General features: G+C 42.9%; 1 protein-coding gene across 2 annotated transcripts in view; it reads left to right on the top strand.

Moving 5' to 3' along the window:
• The window catches only part of DIS3L2 (DIS3 like 3'-5' exoribonuclease 2), a 4,570,298-nt gene that overhangs the window by 3,661,699 nt on the left and 895,081 nt on the right, over nucleotides 1-13,518 (top strand). For both annotated transcript variants that reach the window (XM_044070680.1, XM_044070679.1), the window contains one exon: nucleotides 8,011-8,194. In XM_044070680.1, coding sequence (XP_043926615.1) covers nucleotides 8,011-8,194 — 184 coding nt within the window. The remainder of the gene's footprint in view (nucleotides 1-8,010; nucleotides 8,195-13,518) is intronic.

The raw sequence follows: 13,518 nt of genomic DNA, 5'->3' as shown, positions 1-13,518 counted from the left end.
CCCTTCCTTTGGGGGCTTCAGCGCTGGACAGCTTAGGGCCAGTATCTTCTGGGGGCTTTGGTGGTGCATCTGGGTCCCTCCTCCTCTCATGGGTGGCTGCGGCTGCAGGAGAGGAGAGGGGGCTTCATCCAGTCCATCGGCTTTCTGAGCAGTATAGTGGACCTTCTCCAGTTTTGGTAACTGTCCATTTGTAGGTCCTCTCCAGCACCTCTCAGTTTTGGGCAGCGAAGCCTCTTCATCCTTCCATGGTCAGCCCTCCTGCGACCGCCTCCAGATGGGAACTATCTCCCTTGGGGTCACAGTCTCTTCTGATTCCACCCCAGAGTTCACTGTGGATGAACGTAAGAGGAGGCACCTGGACTTCCCTAGAGAGTCCCAGACAGAGGACACAGATTTTGAGGAGGGGGACGAGTTCCCCAGGCTTCCACCAGAGGAAGAGTCTTTTGGAGACATCCTCAAAATTCTCAAGCAAAAAGGTGGTTGGTCTTCTACCCTGTCTTCGGAGGAATCCGTGTACCTGAAGGCCTTTGGGACGGCCCCATTTTCTACCTGTGTGTCCCTTCCTGCTGACAAGCTTGTGGATCTCAGCGCCGGCAGGGCATGGAAGGAGCTGGATACAGTGGAACCTAAAAAGGCGGACAGGTTTATCAGCCCACCCAAAGATAAGGCCTTTTGGAGTAAGGGCACCCCTGCTGATGCCATAGTGGTGGCCGCTGCTACTAAGAAGGAGGTGGCGGAGCAGAGCTACTCGGTCTATCCCCCAAATAGAGAGTATTGGACGATCGACCATGTTGGAAAAAGTGTGTTTGCCTCAGCTACATTTGGACTGAGGGCAAATAACTACATGGCACATTTTACCCAGCTTCAGAAGGATTTGGTATTGGAGCTCACCACTTCCCTTACAGAGTTACTGCCCCTGGAGAGTCTTAAACTGGTCTCTTCTAAGCTGGCCACTCTGACTTCCCTGTCTTAGTGCTTCAATGAGGTTGATCTCCAATGTGGCAGAGGCCACCTCTTGAGTGGCTGGCACAAGAATTGCCATTAGACATGATGCCTGGCTTCACCTTTGCGGGTTTGCTGAGCTCTTCAAGGTGTCTTTTACCAATGCTCTCTTTCATAGGTTCATAGGTAGGTACTAGGCTATCGGCCCTAGGGCCTATACAAGCCTAGCCAAAAAGGTACCCTGGCTTTTGACACCCAAGAAAATTATTTTCCTATGCCCCTGTCGAGCAGAGCCACAGAGGTGATCCCCGGGGTAAATTCCCTATTTCCCATCCAGTCATCAAGATTTTTCTTGGAGTGCTGATGAGGAGCTTTGTTTGATACAGATAGGTTGTTCCAGAGTATGGGAAGTATCTGTGACAGGAATCTATCCCTCCAGCATGTTCTGTTTATTGTGGTGACAAAGTTTAGAACGTGTAGCTCAGAGGGATTGAGATTTCTTTTAAGTGGAGCATGTCCAACAGCTCTGGGTTTGATATAGCTTTGAATGTTAGGCAGAGATTGCCACTGAGTAGGCAATATGCAACAGAGTAAAGCTGGAGTTTTTTGAGACTGTCTGCGTAGGGCATCTGTTTGAGGCCAGTAATCCTCTTTATGAGGTATTTCTGCAGCCTTTTCAGTTGTTGTAGATGTCTTGTGAAGTACATACCAAAAGGGGTGTTGTACTCTATAATGGGGCTGAGTGACGAGTAGAGGGGAGCAGTGACCTCTTTTTACCTGGATGAGAAACCTTTTGTGATGAGGTGTGCCATGTAGAAGGATTTCCTGACTACTGTGGCGATGTGATTATCGGAGAGACTACTGTCCACCTGTGTCCCAAGGTCTCTTATCACACTTTTGGTGTTAAGTAGACTACCACCTATGTGGTAGCTCATGGGTACAGAGTTTTTACCAAAGGGTATGACAGTGCACTTTTTGGCATTGAGCTTGCGGCCATGGCTTTGACACCAGGCATCTGTCTCAGTGAGGCCCTTTTGTAGGAGGTCCACATAGTTAGGAGTTTCAATTATGGCTCCTAGTTTGCAGTCATCTGCGAACTTCGTTAGCCAAAGAGTTTCTGTGTTAGCATGTACTTCAGAAAAGTAGATACCAAACAGGAGGGGACCCAGGACTGAACCCTATGGCATTCCACTTGTCACTAGTCTGAAGTCGGATTTGGAGTCTGCTACTTTCAAAGTGTGGGTTCTGTCAGTGAGCCAGTTGGCAACCCATCTTGTGATATAGGGATTTATACCTAGTTTAGTGAGTTTATCTATAATTCCAGAGTGGGGGATGGTAACAAAAGCCTTAGTGAGATCTAGATAGGCTGTGTGAACCACCTTACCCTTGTCTATGGCTTGGGTGACTGCTTCACAGAAGTCAGTCAGGTTTAGGAGACATGATCTGCCATTTACAAACCCGAACTGGGTGGGGTCTAGAGTTTGGAGATTACCAGTGTCTTTGTTTATAAGTTCCATGATACGTTCCATGGCCTTGCAGACCAGGCTTATTAGGCTAATGGGGCGGTAGTTCCCAAGGCCAATGGTGGCTCCCCCTTTGTGGAGTGAGATAACCGTCACTGTGTGCCATTCAGTGGACACAAAGTCTGAGGTGAGGCTATGATTGAACATGGTGCTTAGGTGGGGTGGCAGTTCATTCTGTAGTTCATGTAGAACGCAGCCTGGGATGTCAGGTCCCATGGATGCTGTGCTCTTGGCTTTGGAGAGTGTGGTTTTTACCTGTGCAGCCGTGATTACAGGAACTTTGCATTCTTCCGGTATAGAGATGGGCCCTTTAGGGGGTGAGGGGGGGGGTAAAGTTAGCACTGAACCTGTCTGCCAGGATGTTGGTAGTATCAGTTGGTTCCGTATATTTAATGCCATTGTGCTGTAACTCAGAGCAGATCTGAGTGTTGCCATTGAGATTCTTGACATAGCTATAGAATGCATAGTGGCTGAATTTAGAATCAGTGGCAATTTTGTTTTCATAACTAGCTTTGGAGGATTTTATGAGGGATCTCAGCTTCTTACTGCGTCTGACCAGGGAGTTCTTCCAGTCATGGGATTTTACTCTTTTTTTTTTTTGCAACAGTTTCTTTCTTCTGTTGTAGAGTTTGTTTATGGCAGGGGACCACCAGATTGGCTTCCTTTTTTTGGAGCATAGCATCTTGGTTCTGTTAGGGATAGCACGATCCATGCACTCGTGTAAGTGCTTATAAAGTGCATTTGTGTAGGATTCAGCAGTTTTACCTCTATTGTCCATCTGTTTGGGTGTCGTGAAGTTTGCCACTTCTGTCTTAAGAAGCGAGAAGTTGGCTTTGGAGAAATTTTTTACGATGGTTTCCCTAATGGGGGGTGGGGGCAGGATGTGGATGTCTAGGCTGATTAGCTTGTGGTTGGATCTGACCAATGAGGAATTGACCTCTGATGTGGAACACCGGTCACCCATGTTGGTAATGACCAGGTCTAGGATATTGCTGCCCCTGGTCAGGGTTTGGATAAGTTGATCAAAGGCGTTAGAATTTATGAATTCCAGAAAACGTTAAATAAAAGAGTTGGTGCATGAGTAGTTTTCCCAGTTAATGGTGGGGTATTTGAAATCGCCCATTATTAGGGTATTGGGTTGTACCCTAATATTTTCCAGTGTATCAAGAAATGAGTGGGAATCCTGGGGCATGGTGGGGGATCTGTAGCAAGTTAAAATTTGGATTGCGGTCTTGCCCAGCTTTGACAGCTCTACCTTGTTTGAACCTTCCGTCAAGGAAATGTTAACCTGCAGTGAGCAGGAGGGAAAGGCTGCCCACTGTTGGAATCAAGTTTTCTACTCCTCAACAGTCCTTTTTTAAGACTTGGAGAGGTAGTAAAAAGCTTTACTTTCTCAGAACCCACTCCTCCCACGATGCTCCCCATGCGTCCTCTTCTACTAACAGGGGTAGGGGATTCAATGGTAGATGCCGCCCCAGAGGTAGAGGGGTTCTGCAGAATCAGGGCTCCCGAGAACTATTCTTAGAGAAGCCCTCCCAGCACTCCTGAAGTGCTGCCCAGCTGTTCTGCCCTGGAGGCAGTTGAGGGACAATTCTCCCTTCACCCACATGCCTGGACAAATATCTCATCAGATTAGTGGGTGTTAAAGATTATTTCCAGGGGTTACTTCGTTCCCTTTTTTTAGCCCCCAAAGTCAAAATCTCTCCCAGACATTCCACCCCACCAGAGGGAGTTGGCCCACATCGAGGTTCTCTAGACCTTCTTCGAAAAAGAGCCATCTAAGAGGTCCCAACAGGACAATGAGGGTCCAGATCTCACTCTTGCTTCTTTTGGTGCCAGAAAAGACCAGGGATCTGCGTCCAAATTTAGACCTCAGCAAACTAAATCTGTCAGTTCAGAAGTCCAAGTTCCAGGTCGTCACTGTTCAGTCCATTCTGCCTCTCTTGCGCAAGGATAATTGGATGAACTCAGGGGATCTCAAGGACGTGCTATCACATCAAGATCGACAGATGCTCCAGGAGACACCTGCACTTTTGGTTAGGGGCCAATTATTACCAGCTCAGAGGCCTGCCCTTTGGACTCGCCACAGCCCCTGGGTGTTCACTAAATGTGTGGCACTGGTGGCAGCTCATCTCAGGCTACAAGGCTTCTACATCTTTCCATACCTGGATGATTGACTCATCACAGCCCCCACAAGGCATCAACTATTAATGGCCACCAACTATACCTTCAGCCTTTTTTTGGGATCTTAGCATCATGGTCAGTCTGTCCAATTCCAGTCTTTCTCTGTCAGAACGTAGAGTTTATTGGAGTACAACTGGACACGGTGTTGGAGACTGCAGCACTTTCCCACACAGAGTTCAACTTCTTCAGGATCAGGTCTCTTGCTTGCTGGCTCTAGTGTGTCCAGCAGCTATCCTATTTCTACAGGCGATAGGCTCAATGGCAGCTGCTATTCAATTAGTCCCATTTCCTAGGTATCACATGCGGGTTTTGTAGTGGACCCTAGCTGTTCAGTGGTCTGCTCAAGTTCATCCCATGTCCACTTCTGTCAGGATGACTCATGTCTGTAAAAATCACCTTGCTTGTTGGCTCCAGTCTCAGGATCTAACTTTTGGCAGGCCCTTTTGTCTTCCCTGGCCTAAGGCCACAGTGACCACAAACGCCTTCCTGTTGGGGTGGAGGGGCATTTTCAGGGAAGGATGGTTCAAGGCACATGGTCCCCCAGTGAGACCAAACTGCACATAAACATTGTAGAGATGAGAACTGTCCTTCTAACATTGCAAGCCTTTCAGGAGACTCTCCCAATTGGGACTATAGCAGTTCAAACGGATAACATGGTAGTTGTCTGGTATATTAACAAGCAAGGGGAAACAATCTTATCCCCTGTGCAGAGAGGCCATGAGAGTGTGAGAATGGGCAACGTCTTCCAGGCACTTTTTTTCTTACAACTCACATTCCTGGCAGTTCCAGCGTGCTTGGCTGACAAACTCAGCAGGTCCATCTTGAGTTCTCACAAGTGGCCCTGATTCCATCAGTGGCACATCAGATTTCTGACTGCTGGGGTCAACCTTGCTATAATCTCTTTGCCTCTCTAGTCAACCACAAATGCAGCACCTACATTGCTCTCATCACAGCAGAGGGAGAGTCTCCCAGGGACGCTGTGGTTCATGAATGGCCGTCGGGACTCTACTATGCTTACCTCCCCACTCATCTAATTCCCAAGTTGTTACAGAAAGCCTGCTGCCTGAAGACTCCTCTCATCCTCATTAACCCCTTTTGACCTAGTCAGCCGTGGTTCTCCCTTCTTCGATCTCATCTGAGATTTCCTCCATGGATATTGGGTCCAGCTCTGGATCTCATTTCCCATCTTTGGGGGCTTCTTCTCCCCAACCTTCAGACTCTTTATGTAATTTCTTGGTTTCTCCAGTTCCAGTGATTCTTTCTCAGTCCAGGCTTCCCTCTCAGGTGAGAAATATTATTTTGGCATCTCAGAAGCCATCTACAAAAAAGGTGTATTCCAGCAAATGGAAAAGATTTTCTGTTTGGGCCAGACAATGCAAACTAGTTTCCTTTTCAGCCCCAATTCCTGATATTTTGCTGTTCTTGACTTCTCTCTATTAGGAAGGTGCTAGTTTCTCCACAATCAAACTCTAGCTGGCGCCCATCTCTAATTTCCATTCAAATGAATGTCCTGCCTTTTCTTCTAAACTATGCAAAGCCTTTCTCAAGGGGATCCTTCTCCTTCGACCTTCTATCAAAGATACTCCCCCGCCATGGTCTTTAACTCTTTAACGCCCTTTGAACCAGCTGCTTCTTGTGATCTTAAATTTCTGTCTTGAAAGACTGCTTTCCTCGTGGCTATTACTTTTGCCAAAAGAGTTTCCGAGTTGCAGGCTTTCAGTATTAAGCCCCCTCTCCTGATCTTCCACAGAGATAGGGTTTCCCTCAGGACAAATTCTTCTTTTGTTCCTAAGGTGGCCTCGGAAGCTAACCTCAATCTGTGTATTCAGCTACCAGTTTTCTTTCCCAATTATTCTAATAAGAGGGAATATACTTTGCATTGCTTAGACATCCATAGGCATCTACATTTTTATTTTAAGAAGACTGAGGAATTTCGAAAGTTAAATCAGCTTTTCATGGCCTTTTCTATGGCCAGAGCAGGCCTGGCGGTTTCCAAGATAATTATTTCCAGATGGATTGCTACTTGTATTTCCTACATTTATGATAACAGGCATATGCAGCTTTCCAGACCAGTTAAGTCCCATTCTGCTAGGTCTGTGGCTACGTCTTCAGCCTTCCTAGCTAAGATTTCCATGGATGAGGTTTGTGCTGCTGCTGCTACTTGGTCTAACCCTCACACTTTTGTCTCTCACTATAAGTTGGATCTGGTGTCTAGGAGCAGGGATTCCTCTGGTTCCTCTGTGCTCCTGCATATCCTTCCCTGAGGCCACCCAGGCTTAATAACATCTGGGGACTCTGACCATCCATAATGTATAATGACATGGGTAGCATCAGATAAAGAGTTATGTACTTACCATAACTTGGAGCCTGTGCTATCCAGTGTCATTATTCATCACACTCCTGCCCTTCTTCTCCCTTCCTTCTGAGTACCTGCTAGTATTGGAGGAATGTTTCCCTTTGGATATAGTATGTCTCTTGGACATGTGATGCTGTTCTTTTTCTCTATCTAGCAAACTCGATCTGAGGGTTGCAGGTCAGCAGGGGATTATTGGAAGGGGAGGAGCTTGAGCTCTGGATCTGTCCATCAGTTGCCAGCTCGGATCCGAGGTTGGATCCAGGATCCATCTTTGATGAGCAGATTCAAAGTTATGGTAAGTAGATATCTCTTTTCAGATAATCTCAGATGAGCATGTTCCATAAATGGTAAGTCAGATTAGCACAATTAAAAATGTTGTTTTTATACATGTTAGGTTACAACCGATAAACATGCTGTATCATATATAGGTTTGATTAGCGCAGGTGAGGTTGTTTTATACGTGGTAAGTTAGGTTAGCAGAGGGGGGGGGGGCATGTTGCACACACAGGGCCTGTAAACTGTATTTTGGGAATAGTAAGCATAGCTGTCTTTAGATGCCTTGTAAACATTAGTCCAGTTTCGCTCAGAATGTTAAACTGAATTCATTTTGGAGAGTACTCATACTAGATGGACAAAGTGTGTGTGGCCATTTGATAGAGTCATACTGGATTAACAAAATTTCTTTCATTGCATTATTCATTTTTGCTCCATGTAAAGCATCTGGAAAAGAGCCTTTTCTGCATGCTGTTACCTATTTTACAGTTTTTTTTTTTGGCACACATACAATACTTCCCTAGACAACTGTTTTGTTGCCTTTTTGTAAAATAAGAACAATTCACTTTCATCAGAGAAGATATAATACTTCTCCAGCTTGTAAACAAATTATTCAGTAGTCCACCTTAGCCTAATTTGCCATTTCCATTATGTGATCAGTGCCTGGTGTTAAATTTTGCCTTTTGCCTCAAGCCAGCAGTTTAATTTCTGCTCTCCTTTCTTGTGTTTCAGATTAGTCGAAGAGTTTATGCTCCTAGCAAACATGTCAGTTGCTCATCACATTTACCACTCATTTCCTGAGCAGGCATTGCTGCGTCGTCACCCTGAACCTCAAACCAAGATGTTGAATGACTTGAAAGAGTTTTGTGACCAAATGGGGCTAAATTTGGATTTCAGTAGTGCTGGAGCATTACATGTGAGTATTGCACTTTAGAAAATTAACAAAGGTAGTACTTTCCTTGTACAGGAGCATTACATGAGAGTCTGGCACTTTGGGTGAATTAAAGCGGCTAGTGATTTCATTATGCAGGTTCTCAAATTAGTAAGTCTTTAGTTATACAAAGGGACATCACAGTTCTTTGGATCACTAATTTTGCAAACCTATTTTTTTGTAAGTTATCTGATCATCTCTAAACCATTTCTATTTGTTAGTGAGCTGCACTCTCAGTGCTGTTGACTTTCAGTGTTCTTGAGAATCTGAACCTCTCAGAAGAGGAACATTGCTGCCTTGGTTACATGTGTTTATTCAGAGCTTCCTATAAATTACTAGCTATGGCTTGCACTAATATTCATTGTGCTATGTAAGAGAAAAGCACAATATTGATAACTTACATAGGTGCTAGAGATAGTGTGACTTCTCAACTTCTAAGATGGGAAAAAATTGTCATTATGCTTCACACAAATGAGGGTGTTCAACATCTGTTCTTGTGGCTATTTGTTGGTATGTCATCCTCAGACCCCCATGTGCAAATTGGTGCATCACCAGAATGTTTGTATGGTGGGGCCTACTACAAGTGTTCATGTGTTATTGGCTCTCACAACATACTTGCTCAAAAAGGCAAGTGCTCTAAGTCTCCTAGCTCAGTCTTACTTGACTGCGTAGTCCTCCTAACACCCTATCCTGTTAAACTGTATAGCCCTACCAGAGCCATAACTCTAATCCTAAAGCTATTTTAAATATTTTCCTAACCATAAAACTCCATTCCCCCCTCACTAAACCTAAAATCTGCAATCAGTCCCTAAACCTATAATCTCCATTCTGTAAACCTATATTCCCTAATCAGTCCCTAACCCTAAACTCCCGTCCCACTCCCTAAATTTAAAACTTTCCTTCTCGCTTCCTAATCCTAAAATTTCCCTTCTTGCTTCCTCACCCTAAAACTCTCTTCTTGCTCCCTAACCTTAAAATTTCCCTCCTGTTTCCTAACCCTGAAATCTCCCCTCCTGCTCCCTCTGCATGATTCGTTATGCACGTTTGATTGTCAACAGCAGCCTGTATGAGTTACAGGATTCCAGAGTCCCTGGTTTCAAGACTATGGACTTTGAGCACTTGGGACTTGAACGTTTGTAGTAGAACAAGTGCAGTGTCCAGCAGGCCATCAGAACTATTCAGCTAGTGAGTTTACCTTTGAACAAGGAAAGCTTGAGCCCAGACTGATCCTTTGCTTCAGTAGAGGACCAGTGGAATAGTGGTTTCAGGCCAATAGCTTCATCCCTTACTGGAGATTACACAGAGCTGTCTCTGAATGATCTGCTAAAGCCTCCTAGTGGTCAGCTTCATCACAGAAATCATCTGCTTGAGTTTTTAATTATAAATGAGGAGTACTGTGGACTGAGAAGGATAAGTCTGTCTGGTTTTCCTGTACAAGGGCTTTTGTGCCAATGCTTAGACACAGTGGCTTCAAATCAAAAGGGGGCTGCAGGAGCCAGCTGAATGGGTGGGGTCAAGGGGAATGGGTGTGGCCAACCAGAAAGGGGAGGAGCTATGCTCAAAACCACAAAAACTAACTTTAATTAAATACACTCCCCTGGGTGGCATGGCAAACCATCATTATGAGAGTCCGATCAAGACAAAAATAAGTGTAGAAGAATAAAAATATTTCAGTGCATTGGCTGCATGACAGCTTACTTAATATCTAGATGGAAACAAAAGGTTGTGAGGCATGAAAAAATAAATTACTTTTTAAATACATTACTGGAATGCCAGTCAAAATCAAGTACAAGCAAAACCAGAAGCACTCAACTCAAACCACTTCTCCTTGCACTGCAATTCTAATTATAATTTATATTCAGCTTTATTAAAGTGCCAAGTAACATGCTGAAAGTAGAAATCTCTGTGATGCCCCCACTTGTAAAATGTTTCTTATCCAAAAAAGACCTGCTGCCTGACAACTATCTACTTGTTTCATGGGGAAAACATGTAAGTAAAAAATGAAAAGCAAATAAGAAACAAGCTCAAGATACATTGCTTAAAGGATTACTGTACAGGTTATGGACCACACATGATTGGCATTCTGTTTAGTTTACAGGTAAAGTCTGTAGAGATGACTGGAAGTCTCCAACAAGTGTAATGAGCTTTTTAAAATAATGGAATCCTGTCCTTTAATACCCAAGGCTTATACATTATCTAGTCAAGTATTCTCTGCATGGCAACAACAGAAAGGCTTTCAATGTTTTCAATTCTTTAACAGTATGCTTATTAAAGCTTACTTGCATCTTGTGATCTCAGACAAGCTTTCATTATGGTCATTAAAGCATTGCTACTTAAACACAGAGCAACAGGCACTTTGAGTAATAAGCATAAATCAACAGTACAAAAATATGACAGAAACCAGACCTTTCTGCAAAATCAAGGACATATGAAAAGCCACTGTAGTACTTGTGTCTACCTTGGATGGGGGGGGGGGGGACACACTGCACATTTACACTGCATAACTACTCCTTGCCTTGCTTGGACACATCCAAAGTCAGTACATGGTGGAGTGGGGTGCAACAAGTATGTCACAATTTGAAATGTCTCTGGCTGACTGTGATGGCCCTGACACATATGTCATACCTCTCAACCTCAGAGCAAGAAATCTGGACAAAGCCATACACAGAAGTGGGACAAATGCCCACAAATAAGGACAATTTTTAAATATTGTTCTAATAAACTTAGAAAGATAATAGAATAGGTCTTGCATTAGTATGACTTTTCTGAAGGGTATAAAATCTGAAACTCAAATGTCTGCCATTATTTTCTATCGTCCGTCTTTAGTGATTTGTCACTAATTTGCCAAAAAACACAATTTTATGAAAAATGGACCAAATGTGATGCAAAAATATAAAATAGCCACACAATACAGCTGGGAACCTGTCAAAGAAGGGACACTTTAATATTAGTACTGCTAACTTGAGCAGCTGACAAAATAAAAGAATCTACATGCATTTCAAGTAATCTATAACTTTGATTATTACAGTTATTTCTTAATTGTAAACCCTCCATGTTTTCTTCCAAAATTGCTATTTTGCGGAGGGATTATTAGGGGGAAGAGCAACATTTTAAGCCAAAATCGGAGACAGTTGAGAGGTTGGCTATGCCTAATTCTATAAAGCAATTTATTTGCATGTACCTCTCAACCTGTTAATGCAGTAAATCTGAACAAGGCTAAATATACTGGGGAAACATATAAACAGTACTAAAAATTGCTCTTGTATAAATTGAGACAGTTGATAGAATAACAGTTCTTACTTTAGCATGCATTTTTCTGAAGGTTATGAAGTCTGAAACTCAGTGTATCATTATTTAGTGACTTAATTTCTAAATGATTTGCCAGAAAACTACAAATTTTATGAAGAACAAACCAAAAATAAGAAGCAAAAATCTATTCATTCTTTGAAAATCTGGACAGTTGGGAGGTATAGTTCAGCTGGGCCTGTCTGAGTTTGCTGCCCTTCCCCCCTGACAAAATCACAGTTGAAGAGCCTCTGCAGCCATTCCTATGGACCATTACTTGGCTATTTCACTCCATTTACCATAAACACTAATGTGCATACTGCTTTACTTGTATGATGAGTTGGACTTCATTTGAAAGTTTTATTTTGTATTTTACAGCACAAACACTAAGTCATCTACTAAACAAAGCAATGCAGTCTCACAATGAAAACTTAGCATTAAAACTTCTCTGCTCTTGAAACTCACATTCATTGAAACAGCATTGAAACCCACATTCAAAGAAAATACATTTTGCCAGTGGCAGATAAAGATTAATTTTGGGCTGTTTTCAAATCATAGGCCCCTTGCATATGAAATATACATGTGTCTTTGATACACCTTCCTCATTGTACTAAATTATATTCCTTGTACAATATATTACAGTTGTTAGAGGGCGTTTTAAATTTGTTTTGAACATTTTTCCAGTAAACAATGAAACAAAATGCATGCACCCATAATGACAAAACTGCCCAGTTCAGAACATTTATCATAAAGTCTACTCAGACTTCCGCAGTCCACCATTATCAGTAAATATGCACAATTCTACAGTCCACCATTATCAGTAAATATGCACAATTCTACAGTCCATTATCAGTAAATATGCACTATTCTACAGTCCATTATCAGTAAATATGCACTATCTCTGAAGAAGTAAAAGTCATCTAAATAATTCCACATTAAAGAAATGTGTAACTAATGAAGAGGTTGCTGCTAGCAAACACCTTTATATTTCATGGTTTCATCGAAAAATAATGTGCCTGTTGCCCCTCAGGAATAAATTGCCTATATTACATTAAAAAAATGATAAGCTAGTAATATTGCAAGAGGAAATGGATGGCAAACTGATAACGAACTCATAGTTAGTATCTTCACCAAGGAGAACATTCTCAGTACAGCAGCATCCACCCCTTGTGGGAGTAGAACCCACAGCCTTCTGCATCAAAGACAAGTACATAACTTGTGCTATTAACAAGGCAAACCAACTTCACTTAAGCAGCACTAAACTTCTGTTCGCCTGCAGCTCTCAGCTCCTTGTAAAATCTACTCAATACTCAACTTTGCAGCACAAGAAAACTGGAAAAAGCCAAAATGTATTGGGGGGGGGGACAAAAGCCCAAAAACCAGGGACACAAACATTGCTTGTATAATCTTGGAAAGTTGCTAGAACCATACATTTTACTGCCAAGCTCCCTGTGCAAAACAGAGCAACATACCACTACGCCAAATCAGCTGCTTTGTAAAAGAGGAAGACTGAAACTTAAATGGCTATCATTTAGTGAATTCAGTTCTCACCATAGCTGTCAACCTCTTAGTACAAAACACCTGGACAAACCCAGTAATGAGGGAATACAGCCCTCAAACATTCAGTGAATTCAGTTCTTGCCATAGCTGTCAACCTTAGCACAAAAGACCTGGACGAAGCCAATAATGAGGGAATGCAGTCCCAAAAATAGGGACAAATTTCAAATATTCATCTTATAAACTTAGAAAATTGCTAGAATAAAAGGTTGTGTTACTATGTATTTTCTGAAGAACATGAAGTCTGAAATTCAAATGCCTGTCAATTTTACTGCTGACAGAATAAAAACAATTTTCAGCAGAGACCCAGGGAGAAATACTGCAGACACGTCTTTGTAAAATGACAGGGCACCAGAGCAAATCCACACAAACACAGAGAGGAGATGCAGACTCCACACAGAAGGCACCCCAGCCAAGAATCAAACCAGAAAACCTATAGCTGTGAGGCAACAATACTACCACTGCAC

This window comes from Protopterus annectens, chromosome 4.part1, assembly GCF_019279795.1.
Source record: "Protopterus annectens isolate FY-2018-M chromosome 4.part1, PAN1.0, whole genome shotgun sequence".
In the NCBI taxonomy this organism is placed as follows: domain Eukaryota; kingdom Metazoa; phylum Chordata; order Ceratodontiformes; family Protopteridae; genus Protopterus; species Protopterus annectens.
This window is presented reverse-complemented; position numbering and strand designations above follow the sequence as displayed.